We start from the raw sequence: 13,270 nt of genomic DNA, 5'->3' as shown, positions 1-13,270 counted from the left end.
ACCGCCAGCGCCGGAGTCCCCAGCCAATGGCAGGAGAGTACGCAGCCGGCCCATCTCCATGGTGACGTGCCCTGACTCAATTGCCCCAGGCTAAACTGTAAATCTAATCCGAGTTCTTCCCAGCTGCTTTACCTTTCTCGCGCCCCACCCTACCCCCGGGGGTAGGGGGAGGAGGGGAGCATCCAGCGTTTGGCCTCGGCACTCATTGCTTACAGTAGGACCGGAGTTTCCAGCGCGGAAACCTGTGAGGGAAAAGGGCTAGAAGTCGGGAGGAGAGCTCCCGAACCATCTAACTGCAGCCCAATTTCTGGTTGTGCCTACAGCAAATCGTGAGAGATTTAAAAAGAGAACATATTAAACCTTAGGTCGCGCAACCCCAGAATAAAATTAAGTGAGCCTGTGTCTGAGTTGCTTCCAGGACAAAGGAAACAGGGTCGAACCTAGCAAGAACGACGATCTGGAGGTTACAGGATTTGGGAGAACATATCCGGGTCTAAATCTTCTCTCCAGGTGGGGAGAAGAAAAAGTTCTTCTCCGGCGAGAATTCCCGGATCCTTGCACAAGGATGCAGCAAATCCCCTTCTCCAGGTGTTTCCAAACTCTCTATAGATATTAAGCTTTGGGATTTGGAAATGAGAAATGGGAATTCCCCGAATTATATGATATTCATAAAATACTTCCATGTATTCTTTACTTATTATTATGGATATCTTAAAAAACTGTATATGGATATCTAAATAAATAAAGTTAATAGTATTTACAAAGTATTATAGTCTATAGCAAATGTTCAAATGTTGGAGAATGTGAGTATTATTGGGTAGTGTTCCAACAGTAAGCCAAAACCAGCCCACAGCCTGTTTTGGTAAAATAAAAGTTTTACTGGAAAACTCATACACACACACACACACAAATTCCTATATCCCCCACACAGACTGGGAAAGGATGGGGAGGATAGGGTGGGGATGGGATAGGGAAACAATCCTTTGTGTTACAGACGGACAGTCCCTTGATTTACACAATACTGGATCCAAGCAATTCAAATAACTAGAGAAGGACTCTTCCTCCAAATGAAAATTTCTGTAACAGAACTACATGATATAATGTCTTTGTAAGACAGCTATTTCCTGCCTTCACTTTTACAAGTTCAACCAAGTTCACATACAATCACAAATCAATGGTCTTTGCTTAGATATTAGAATCCTCCACCCCTTTCCACTCTCCTAAACTCTAACATTTCCTGCTTATTGTTATACCATCACCGTGTCCCAAGTCACTGTTTCCCAGCCCTGCTTCTGTCTCATTCATGTAACAAATACTTATTGAGCATTAACTGTATACCAGAACTGTTCTAGTGTTAAGGACATAAGAGTAATGACAATGTATGTAAAGGCAAAAATAATATATATAAAGAACTGAGCTCAGTGCCAAATGAATGGTTATTTGTTTATTACTATTATTATTATCCTTATTCATCCAGTAATTTTAGCAAAGGTAACAATAGGGTGATGTAAAAATAAAGTTTTGGAGGGGTATATAGCTCAAGTGGTAGAGTACATGCTTAGAATGCATGAGGTCCTGGGTTCAATCCCCAGCATCTCCTCTAAGAATAAATGAACCAAATTATCTCTCCCAACCAAAAAAAAATACATAAATAAAAATAAAAGTTTCACCTTGGTGATGTGACTCTCTACAATTGAAACCTTGAAAGCATGATTTTGAATGTTAAGTTCAGTCATAAGTAAAAAATCAGCCTAAGGTTGATCTATCAATATTTGACAGCTTAAAGATTCTTTTTAAACACCCCAAATCCAATCCAGTTTATACAAAAAACAAAATTAGGATATGATTACATCTAAGAAACTGCAAACTTAAGCAATTAATTTTAATTGATTCTGTCTAAAGTAAGTATATGTAAACCAAAAGAAAATAATCTGCAATATACTTACAAAAGGAAAACTGGGGGACAGGCTCAGTCTTCTGTAGTGTTTCTTCAGTGTCATTTGGGGAAGAGTCTGCAGTATGTATACTTTCTGGGCACCAAAGAAATGTACTGTTATATGAAAGGCAAGGACAGTTTACCAGACCACATCTTGGCCAGGGTGATATAACCTTCAGAACTATATAACATAATTTATTCTGAATTCAAGTTCAGCAACCAAGCTTCTGCACAATCATTTGGATCCCCAGTCTCTTTAATCTCAGATTCACCAATGGCCAGGTGAGGAATCTACCCTATGAAGCCCAGTAGGCCTCCTCACACCACGTCTTTATCTTGTGGTCTATCCCACAGGAGGGCCCAGGCTCCAGGTTGCATCCTACCACTAACCTTAGTTTGTTTACATCTCTTACTGCTGTCTTCACAGGTTTTGTTTGTTGTTTGTTTGTTTGTTTGACCTTTAAGGTTACAGATTCAGGCATTCTGGGAACATGTATCTGGGGCACCGTGAACACTGGTATACAGCGAACACTTAATGGTCAAATCTATGAAATGTCCATTAAATGTCTATTATTTATCTTTAGGCCATTTCAGGCCAAGTCCCCATACTCCATTTTGATCTGTTTTCAACACTCCAGAGTTTTCCAGTTTCTCAATTTATAGGGCACTTAGGACCTCAGCAATTTTTTCACAGCATCCCTAGGTCAGAAGAAATACCTAAGAGTTTTGCTTCTAAGGTAGTTGGTGCCTAACAACCTAGTAACCATTTGGGAAAAAAATATAGACAAGTTGAAATAAATAATATTTTTTTTCTTAAATAACCATGATTAGCTACTAATGGAATGTGTGTGCCTATTGGGCACTTTACAACTTCTCAAACCTTGGAATCCTGCACTGCTACCCTCATTTCCTGTGTCCTGCTAATTTTCACACCGTGCTTACTTTTTTATCAGAGGCACCCCCTAAAACCCAGCTTTGCAAAGATATTATTGTTGCACAATCAACATTCAAATTGTGAATTACCTTGGGCTAGCAGTTCACATAGTATACAAGAGATGTTGAATATTGTTGTATTTCCCTTAAAATTTTTAAATATCCCATCGTACCCCCATGAATCTGCACCTTGGCACAGAGTTTGGGAACTGTGGCCCCAGATACTCCATGCCACCTCATTCCTGAATCTGTGTAACATAAATGACTCTAATCAAACCACCTGTGAATGAATTCCATCTCCACCCTTTACCTACCAGCTGAGTGATCCAAGGCAAGTAGAATTCTTACTATGTCTTGGTTTTCTTATCTGTAAAATGGTGTAATAATAGTACTTACTATTGTTGGAAGGATTATATAAAAGGCCAGTTAAGTGTTTAGATAAGTACCTGGAATTATAGTAAGCACACAGTAAATGTTGGCTATTAATATTATCCCCCATTGTCTCTTTTTGATCTCTTTAGACCCACCTAACTAGGAATTGGATCAGAACAAAAACTAGAGGTACACCCAGCCCATCAACACCAACTTTAATCCTGCATTGTTTACAACAGCAGCCACTTGTCAAATGTGGCCATTTAAACTTAATAAAATTATGATGAAATAAAATTAAAGTTCAATTCAACTGCTCAATAGCCACATGTGGCTAGTGCTTACCATATTGCATAGCACAGAAACATTTCAATCATTACAGAAAGGGCTATTGCACAGCACTGTTCTTATCTTATCTAGTCACTGCTACCCTGTATCTACATTTTAAAAAGCTGGAACTATGTTTTATGCTGTACTTTTACATCAACTCTAGAGTGATTGTAGCTCATTACTGCCTTATTACCCTCTCTTCTATCTTATCACTCTGTATTCAAGTTCCAAGGGACTCCCATGTCCAGGCACACACTCGTAACACACCCATCTTCCACACTCAATATCAAGGAAACTGATATGCTTATGGACTGGGAAGGCATCTCCAGATAGTGACTCCTAAGGTCAACATTCACAGAAGCAGGCTCAGCCTCTTAGGGTTCTTTTCAGCGAGGAACCTATTTCATTCCTTCCCTCTCGACAGAGATTTCTTATTCTCTCTAGGTCACAAGATAGATGTTCTATTTAAATACCTACCCCACTACCACCCAGAATCTTTGACTTCCCACTTTCTCCAATTTTTGACATTTTAAATATTATTTTAGTTTAGTCTTTTCCCCTGTTTAAAGGACCACTTTCATTTCTTTTCTCTGTAGGAGATCCCTATCTGTGCCTCACTCAGCACAGGAACAGACTGAAGATACATACACTGACCTAACACTGAATTCCCAGAAAGGGAAGCTGACTAGACCCCAAAGGAAGGGGCAAAGCACTGGAGCACAGGAAAGACATGGAACAGAAGGAACAAAGGTACAGAGTGATAAACAGAAATAATCAAATATTCCCATAAAACCAGACCACACTCCATCCAACACCATCAACACCCACCCCATCCCGCCACCCTTCATCTTGCTTAACTCACGCTACATATTACCAAAAACATTCTTCACCCCAGAAATGGACTAAGGGATGGTGTTGTTTTCACACTGGTGGTAAACTACCACTTCAGGAAAGGGTAAAGGAGAAATAGGCTACGCGGAAAAGGGAAATCAAATCGAGACACTGGAGCACAGGAGCCAGGCAGACGTTTCCAGCCCCGTTCCCTGACATCTACGCAGTGTGGTCATTACCACTTGGCTGGAAGCTTGAAGAAAAAACTCTTCCAAATTTTTGCAGTTTATTTCTTTATATCCATCTGTTATGGACTCTTACAGACTATCTCAAAATGCGTTTGTGGAAGCCCTAACCCCTTAACCCCAATATGACTATATTTGGAGACAGGGCCTTTAAAGAGGTAATAAGGTTAAATGTGGTCATGAGGGGTCCTAATTCAATGACTGGTGTTCTTATAAGAAGAGGAAGAGACAGCAGGGATGTGTGCGCCCAGAGAAAAGGCCACATGAGAACACAGTGGAGAAGGCAAATATCTGCAAACCAAGGAGAGAAGCCTGCTGACACCTTGATCTTGGGCTTCAAGGCTCCAGAACTGTGAGAAAATAAATTTCTGTTGTTTAAGCCACCCAGTATGTGCTATTTTATTATGGCAATCTTAGCAAACTAACATACCTCCATAGCCTGATTTTTCTCAGTCTGAGTGAGAAGACCCCAACCCATAACTAAGATACCTGATGCAGGGGTAATATTGAACTTAACTACCTGTAGAGTCCTGATACCAACCAATCAGAATCAATGCCAGCCATAAACAACTGATGTCAGCCACACTGGAGTGTCCCAGCTGAATTTCCAGCCTGCTTGGGACTGCAGCTGACAATACTGCTCAGTACACAAATTTACCTCAAGATGAGTCTTACATTAATTCATCGATTAATTAGCCACTTATCAAGCAACTTCTGTATGCCAGGCATTGAGCATAAAGGGCTCCATCCCAGATACCATATATTCTGCCACCTCTGCACTTCTGCCCTTTCCAGTCTGCCTAGCAGAAGATGTGAGTGTGAAAGTATTAAACTATGAGTCAGAAGGCCTGGACTTTCAGTCCCATTTCTCTTACTTAGCTTAAGTGACTCTAGCTCACAGAGCCTCTATTTCCAAATCTGCAAAACAAAAATAGTCCTGCCTTCCCTGTCCATATCATAGTGGGTTTTTTTTTTTAAGTGATGGAGGTACTGGGGATTGAACCCAGAACCTCCTGCATGCTAAGCATGCGCTCTACCACTGAGCTATTACCCTCCCCACCACAGTGAGTTTTGAAATCAACTGAATATGGATATAAAAGTGCTTTGTTAACTGTGAGCAAATTACAAATATTATTATCATTACCTTTTGCATTTTTTTGCCTACTGACCTACTCAGGATAGAGCTCAAATTCAAGTTATTCATGCATGGTAATATAATAATCTCTTATATTTTTAAAGTTTTCTCTGGCTGCTCTAGCTAGAAGTGATTTCTTCTTTCCTTGAACTTGTATTACACTATTTAATTCATTTCCTATGAAGCATGTGTTGCATCATGAATTTCTAGTGATGACACTTTTTCCATGTAATAAAAGTTTACTAACGTTGATAGTTTATACTGTGAATTTTCACATCATTATGTCTCCCTACCCAGACTCTAAGTTTTTTAAGGAGTATCTTTCACAAAGAGTAGATATATTACAAATGTTTATAGATGACTGTTGAAATTCTACCATTTGCAGTAGGTTGAAAGCATGGCTATAATATTTTGCAGCTCCTCCCATCAAGAATTGAAGTCCATTCCCACACACCTTGAATCTGGGCAGGACTTATGACTTGCTATGACCTAGAATGTGGTAGGAATGAGGTTGTTCTAGTGCTGGAGTCTAGGCCTAAAAATTGCCTTGCAGCTTCTCCTTTCACTCTCTTGGACCATCACCCTAAGTACCACCATGCTATGAAGAAGCCCAGCCCATCCAGCACGTACAACTGCCAGACATGTGAAGGAGGCCATCTTGGATCTTTCAGTTGTTTTCAGTCACCTCTGACTGTCCGCTCACGAAGGAGCCCAGGTGAGACCAGCAAAAGAACTGTTCAGCCAACCCGCAGAATCATGAGGGAAAAACACATCATTTTGTTTGGATGTTGTTCATTACACAGCAATAGATAACAGAAAGCCAGAAGAGTTATTCCTCTCCTTCATGTGGATAGGATACTCACCTACCTCTTCTATGGCCCTTCTCACAAATTACCTCTCTCTCTGGCTATGAATCTTCTGACCACTACCAGACCACTACCAATGCCACTGAGGGTGAGACAGAATTTATTGATCCTAGTGTTCTAAAGAACTGTGCTGGGAACTGTAGAGAGTTGGTGATGGGCCCATTTACAGCATAAGTAATGGCTCCTTCGAAGGGAATTCAAGTCCCAAAGGAATTTATTGTAAGGTAGTTTCATACGAGAGCACTTAGAGAGCGACTGTACTTCCCTTAACCCCATCTCACACCTATATGGGCAGAGGCTAGTCTGGCATTAAAAGGGATCTGAGCAGGAAGGTATAGCTCAAGTGGTATAGCGCATGCTTAGCATGCACAAGGTCCTGGGTTCAATTCCTAGTATCTCCTCCAAAAAAGTAATTGAGTAAATAAATAAATAAGCCTAATTATCTCTCCCCACCCCAATAAAAAGGGATCTATAACAGATCATATTCAGGGACTATGCCATCATAACTTGCCTTCGGTGCCTCATGTATCAGTTAGAGAGGATACTCTTCCTATTAGCTAACATTTACTTCTTCATTTACTTCTTTAGCCACACTTTCTCATATTTAAGCTATAATGAAAATATCACCAAGAGTCTAAACTAGTGAAAATAAAAATAAACTATTCTACTCATTCATTCCTCTAGGGTCCTTGGTCCAACTCTCCATCTCTCCTACATTTTTACAAGGATAAAACTAGATTGAAATGACATCAAATAGGGTTTTGGCAAGGGTGGGGAGAGTCACAAAAGAACAGGTTTTGGAATGTATGTGTAACCAAGGTGCAAATAATGAACCCTGCTCGCCCCCAGAGGAAACACTTGAGCATCTGCGTGCCAGAGACAGCAGAAAGAGCAACAGACTGCACCCGTGTAGAGATACAACCACTTCCCCATTTTGTATCTAGAGGTTCCTAAGTTCTTAAGTGTCTCTGGGTCCTAACTATGTCTGCGGGAAAGCTGTGTCTGAAAATCAGGACCCGGGTGAAGTCTCCAGCCCCAGTAACAGCCCCAAGTGCTAGGAAAGCAGCATTTTCTTTATTATTAAATATTTAGAGCAAGCTGCACTTTCCTCAATGTTAGGCTCAGTGGAGAGGCTTCTAGTTAAGCTAATCATGGTCCTCAGAGTTGTTTTTTCAATTCCTTGTCACCTCCCAGATGTAAGGCAGTCATAATTTGGGTTATCATATGGGGAAAACCCAAGTGTGGTTCAGGCTCCTATAAAGACTACGTGTTCTCCACAGGTTGGAGAAGACTAGTGGGGGCACTGTCCCCAAAGACTGGGTATCAGAGGTTACTGATAGACCTTTGGGGTTCTGCTTTGGCTTCTAGGAAGGGGTAAGGTAGAACCTTCATCTGAGGGGCTCTTCAGGAAAAGGAAGCCATCTTAGCATTATTCTCAGTCAAGGAGACCTTACATTTAGTAGAACTGAGCTAAAATGATCGCATTTGTAGCAGTCAGATATTTCCCAAGATCATGAGCTGAAACTATCTTCCTTCAACCTCTGGGTACTCCCTTCTACAACAGTGAGGCCCTTTCCTTCCTGTACTTGCTTAACTAAAGGAAATTACTTCAGTAGCTCTGTAAAACAAAGGTCTCCTCAAGGTGACTCACTTTTACTCTATTATCCACCCAGAATAATCTACTCACCCTACACTTACAGGACTTACAGGACTAAGGAAATCCTCCGAAGTCATGCCATAATCATCATGACTGTTTGCCCTACTCTACCCTGAAACACCCAACACTGTTGAAATAGCAAAAAAGTTCCTTTCAGCTATGGGGCCCCTATTCATGTCATCTCAGTCTGGGTACCCATTTAGTACAGCACCTGGGTAGATTTGGAAAGCAGTCTTATCTGCTATTCAAGTTGAACATGGATGAATATGGATGAACAGGAGAGTGAATAGGTGGATTGGCTGTATGTTTAAACGTCTGAGCTGCTTAAGGTCTTTTCCAGTACCTGTCAGAATAACGTCCATTAGCAGTCACGAGACTGAGGCTGAGGGCAACGTTGAGACAAGTCTAAGGACTGTCTCACCTGCCAAGCGGATTTATTTGTGTATCCTTGGACTTAATCAACTCAGTCAAAAAAACTCTTAGCGTGCAGGTATGTTTAGAACTAGGGGTCACAAAACTGAGCAAAACGACGAGAACTCCTTGTAGTGATTGAGACAGACTCATAGAAAGATAATTTCAAAATTTAATCAAGGGCGGTGGGAGGGTGGAGTCTGCAAGGAAGCTTCCTGGAGAAGCCAATCTTGTGTCCTGTTCCAGAAATGACTCCAGAATTTAATCCATCCTCCTGGCACGTCTTCACTCTAACTTTTTACAGTTATTCCTTTGATAAGGGTGGCTAACTGATGCCCACCATTCCTCCTCTTGGTGCATAAAACATCTCAAACTCCCGCACTCTTTCACTGCCGCTTCTTGAGCCACGCCCCCGGGTTCTGGCGCTAAGTTCGGGCCAATAAAGTTGCACTCCAAATCATCGCAGGACCAGGGAAGGGAAACCTCCAGCCAATGGGAGGCCAATTATAACCACCAAAAAGGAGATAAGTCTTTTAGTGGTGTCTTTGGATCAATGAGCAGCAATAATTATGCGCCCACTCTGGGCGCTGAACAGAGGATGAGCGGCTTCCTGAAACACGTGACCCGTGAGCTGAAGCAGCCCTGCCCCACCTCCTGGTCTGGAGGTAGCGCGATGGGCCACGCTTCCAATGGCTCAAAGAACTTCTTGTCACGTGCGGTTTTTGCAGGCCCAGCGGCCTCCTGAAGGTCATGTGACAGTTGACGTTAGCACGACGTTCCCCAATGGAGAATAAGAGCTGCCTTCACAGGACCAGAAATTGGTTTATCTCGGCGAATAATAGCACGGGGGCGGGGCTAGCCTATCACGTGCTGCGGGGCGGAACGGGGCGGGGCAGGCCACTGGTTGCGGGGCGAGCTGGGCGCGCGGCGCGCAGGCGCTCTGGGGACCCGGTAGCGGCGGTGGCGGTGGCGGCGGTGGCTGCGGCGACGGCAGCGGCGAAAGGAGCCGGATCCTTTGCCGAAGCAGGAGGCGGCGGTGGAGGCCATGGCGGCAGATGGAGAGCGATCTCCGCTGCTCTCCGAGCCCATCGACGGTGGCGCCGGCGGCAACGGATTAGTGGGGCCGGGCGGGACTGGGGCTGGGCCCGGGGGAGGCCTGACCCCCTCCGCACCACCTTACGGAGCCGGTAAACATGCCCAGCCCCAGGGTAAGCCGGGGCGGGTCCGAGGTGTTCCCAGGGGTACGCTGAGAGGCGGAGGGGGCGGGGCCGAGGGCGGAGGCGGGGCCCAAGCGCCAGGTGCCGAGCTGGTGCACCTGTGACCCGGTGAGGCTTCCTTCCCTCCGCAGTCGCGACCGGAGCTTGGAAATGGAAGGGGGTTCTGAGGAAGCTGACCGAAGCACTGATTATGAGAAGCCTCCGAGCTTGGTCAGAAGGGTCGAGGACCAGAAAGAGTTGCCTCACCCGTGGAGCATCAGTGGGGGTGTCTGCAATTGAGGCCAGCCCTTCTTTTTACCTTCCTCTCCAGCATTTCCCTCGTTCCCTGAGGGACACCCAGCCGTGTTGCCTGGGGAGGACCCACCCCCCTACTCACCCCTGACCAGCCCGGACAGTGGCAGTGCTCCCATGATCACCTGCCGAGTCTGCCAGTCTCTCATCAACGTGGAAGGCAAGATGCATCAGCATGTAGTCAAATGTGGCGTCTGCAATGAAGCCACTGTGAGTTATACATATCTATGAAATGGGCCCTGTTTCCTGGATCCTCTTTCTGATCCCTTGATTCTAGACCCTGACCTTCAGGCGTTAGCCAAGTGCTCATCCTGAAACCCAGGTTTCAGTTCTAGGAGTCTCACACAGCCATTTCCCCAGAGGCACTCCTCAAAGCTAATGTTTACCATCCCTCACCCTATCCTGGATACTTAAGCCTAGTTTTCATTTGCAAATCTCAAGTTATATTTCATTTCTCTGTCTTTCATTTCCTTTTCTCCTTGATTTCTGTGTCCTGGCTAAGACCTTGTCTTTCTGATCTCTCCTCAGAAGGTGTTTTTGGAGGAACTGGAAGGGATTGAGATTAGACATTTGCTTACTGATATCCCCATTATTCTCTAGCCAATCAAGAATGCACCCCCAGGGAAAAAATATGTTCGATGCCCCTGCAACTGCCTGCTTATCTGCAAAGTGACTTCCCAGCGGATTGCCTGCCCTCGGCCGTACTGGTGAGAGGCATTAAGTTGGGAAGGGCATCAGTGGGGAAGATTGGAAAGCCAGAAAAGGATGAATGTTTATAGAGAATGTAAAGGTGAGAGAGCCCAGTATTCATTTAGAAGGAGAAAACCTAAGGACTGTTGTGCCTCTAGACTGTTACAGCCATCTTTCTCATCTCGCAATAAAATGGTTGAGATACAAGTAGTGTCCTTTAGGAAGATGGAGAGTCTCAGAGGCTGGGTGAATTGTCCTGAGGTAAAAGGGAAATTAGAGACCTGAAGTTTAAGCGGTGCTCTTCCTCTAGGATTCTCTGGGGAAGGCTTAGGGAGCAGAATGCCTTAAACGTACAGAGAATTAGAGGGACTTAGAGAGACGGGAGTGGGGAATGTGAAGAAGGGATACTGTAGGGATCCTTAGGATTAAAAACTTCTTAAAAATAGTCTTTTTCTCCTGTACAGCAAAAGAATCATCAACCTGGGGCCTGTGCATCCAGGACCACTGAGTCCAGAACCACAGCCTGTGGGTGTCAGGGTCATTTGTGGACATTGCAAGAATACTTTTCTGGTAAGATGAGGTATTGGGAAGCCCTGGGTGTGGGGCTGAGAGGAGGAATCATGAATATATTTCTGAGTTGTGATAATGAATCTTGAAAAAGTCTGTTCTCTGAGGACCCATCTCCCACCCTCCCCTCCCCAGGGCTCTCATTGAAATGAGCAGGCTTCTTGTATTAATTGGTTTCTCCCTCCTTTTTTCTCCATAGTGGACAGAGTTCACAGACCGAACCTTGGCCCGCTGCCCTCACTGCAGGAAAGTGTGAGTGATTAGAGAGTGGCATCGTTGAGCTGCTAATTGGGTAATATGGAGTCAAAGCTACAGGGCCATTGCAAGCATCCATTTCTGTTTGCCTCCCCACAGGTCATCCATTGGGCGCAGATATCCACGAAAGAGATGTATCTGCTGCTTCTTGCTTGGCTTACTCTTGGCAGTCACTGCCACTGGCCTTGCTGTGAGTAACCTTGACCCAACCCCTTTCATTCTGCAGCCTCATCTCCACAGGCTAAGACTGGGGAAATGGCTGCCCTTAAAAGAAATGAAAGAAACTGAGGAGTTTTTGTTTGATTTGTCTTGTTTTAATGTGTAGATGAGCTGAAGCTGAAGGAAACTGATAAAACAGTCTTCATTGTTACTATCGCAGTAAAAAACAGTTATCTTCCTTATGGAGAAGTGGCTTAGATTGAGTTGTTATTAGGGATCCTGGCTCAGTTGTCAGACATGAAGAAAAACTGACAGATGTCTGGGAGTGTTCCTGCCTCAGGGAAGGGAGCTGAACAACTGGGCCATTTAAAAGGTCCCCGAAGGTGGCTACACGTGGATAGGGGACAGAAACTGAAGCTTGAGTCCTGTGTTACTGTCACTAGGGCTCCTGGAAAGTGGTGAGAGATCAACAGTAACCCCATCTTTCTTTCTCATCTTCGTCAGTTTGGCACATGGAAGCATGCACGGCGATACGGAGGCATCTATGCAGCCTGGGCGTTTGTCATCCTGTTGGCTGTGCTGTGTTTGGGCCGGGCCCTCTATTGGGCCTGTATGAAGGTCAGCCACCCCGTCCAGAACTTCTCCTGAGCCCCACGAAGACCCACAGACTGTGCCTGGCCCCTCCCTGGTGGGGACAGTGACACTATCAAGGGAGCGGTCATAAAAGGCTCCCTGGGCTTCTATTAAGGGGAGCCAAGCAGCTGCCTGCCTTTTCGCTGGGGAGAGGTAGGAAGGAACCAGGCCCTCACCTAGGTTTGGAGGGTAGGTAAGACCACTGCTGGCCATCTGCTTTCCTCCAAGGGTTGCTGTGTTTAGGGTGAAGTAGGGGAGACGTTGCCCCTAAACCTGGGTCCTAAAAGACAAGGTTCAAGCCTTGTCCTTCCTATGTGCTCCCCGAGAGCCATTCCTGTCCCTTACACATTCCAGGGCAGGGTGGGGGTGGGTAGCCCTGGGGGTCTCCCTCCCTCTTGTGCACCGTTAGGACCTTGCTGCTGCTATTGCACTTCACCAGGGGCTGGTTCTGGTCTCAGCACCCAGTCTTCTCTCCCCCCATTCCGTGTCCTGTGGGGGTGGGGTCAGCCGCTGCTCTGTACAGAACCACAGGAACTGATGTGTATATAACTATTTAATGTGGGGTACGTTCCCCTAGTCCTTTCTTTCCCACAATTCCTCCTTTCAACTTTACCCCCCAGTCGCAGTATTTTACTTGCCTGGGTAGGGTTGCTGTCATGGGGGAGGTTAGGGACTCATCCTGTGCTTGTAAATAAATAAGGTCATGACTACCCTTTTCCAGTTGTTCATCTGTATGTGTGAAAAG

The 13,270-nt window shown here is 44.8% G+C and overlaps 1 protein-coding gene across 2 annotated transcripts; it reads left to right on the top strand.

The window, feature by feature from the left end:
* Positions 1-9,613: 9,613 nt before the first annotated feature.
* PIP4P1 (phosphatidylinositol-4,5-bisphosphate 4-phosphatase 1) lies at positions 9,614-13,240 on the top strand. 2 transcript variants are annotated; one of them, XM_010990223.3, is made up of 7 exons: positions 9,614-9,921; positions 10,241-10,431; positions 10,822-10,928; positions 11,376-11,481; positions 11,678-11,730; positions 11,833-11,923; positions 12,397-13,240. In XM_010990223.3, the coding sequence occupies exons 1-7, from the start codon at positions 9,759-9,761 to the stop codon at positions 12,538-12,540; spliced, it is 855 nt and encodes a 284-aa protein (XP_010988525.2). In that variant the 5' UTR covers positions 9,614-9,758; the 3' UTR covers positions 12,541-13,240. The 2 variants fall into 2 exon arrangements, with proteins under 2 accessions (XP_010988525.2, XP_031309243.1); XM_031453383.2 differs by having other exon boundaries at positions 9,643-9,900.
* Positions 13,241-13,270: the final 30 nt, after the last annotated feature.

Source organism: Camelus dromedarius, chromosome 5 (genome assembly GCF_036321535.1).
Source record: "Camelus dromedarius isolate mCamDro1 chromosome 5, mCamDro1.pat, whole genome shotgun sequence".
NCBI lineage: Eukaryota > Metazoa > Chordata > Mammalia > Artiodactyla > Camelidae > Camelus > Camelus dromedarius.
Note: the sequence above shows the minus strand (reverse complement) of the source record. Positions and strands in the feature narration are given on the sequence as shown.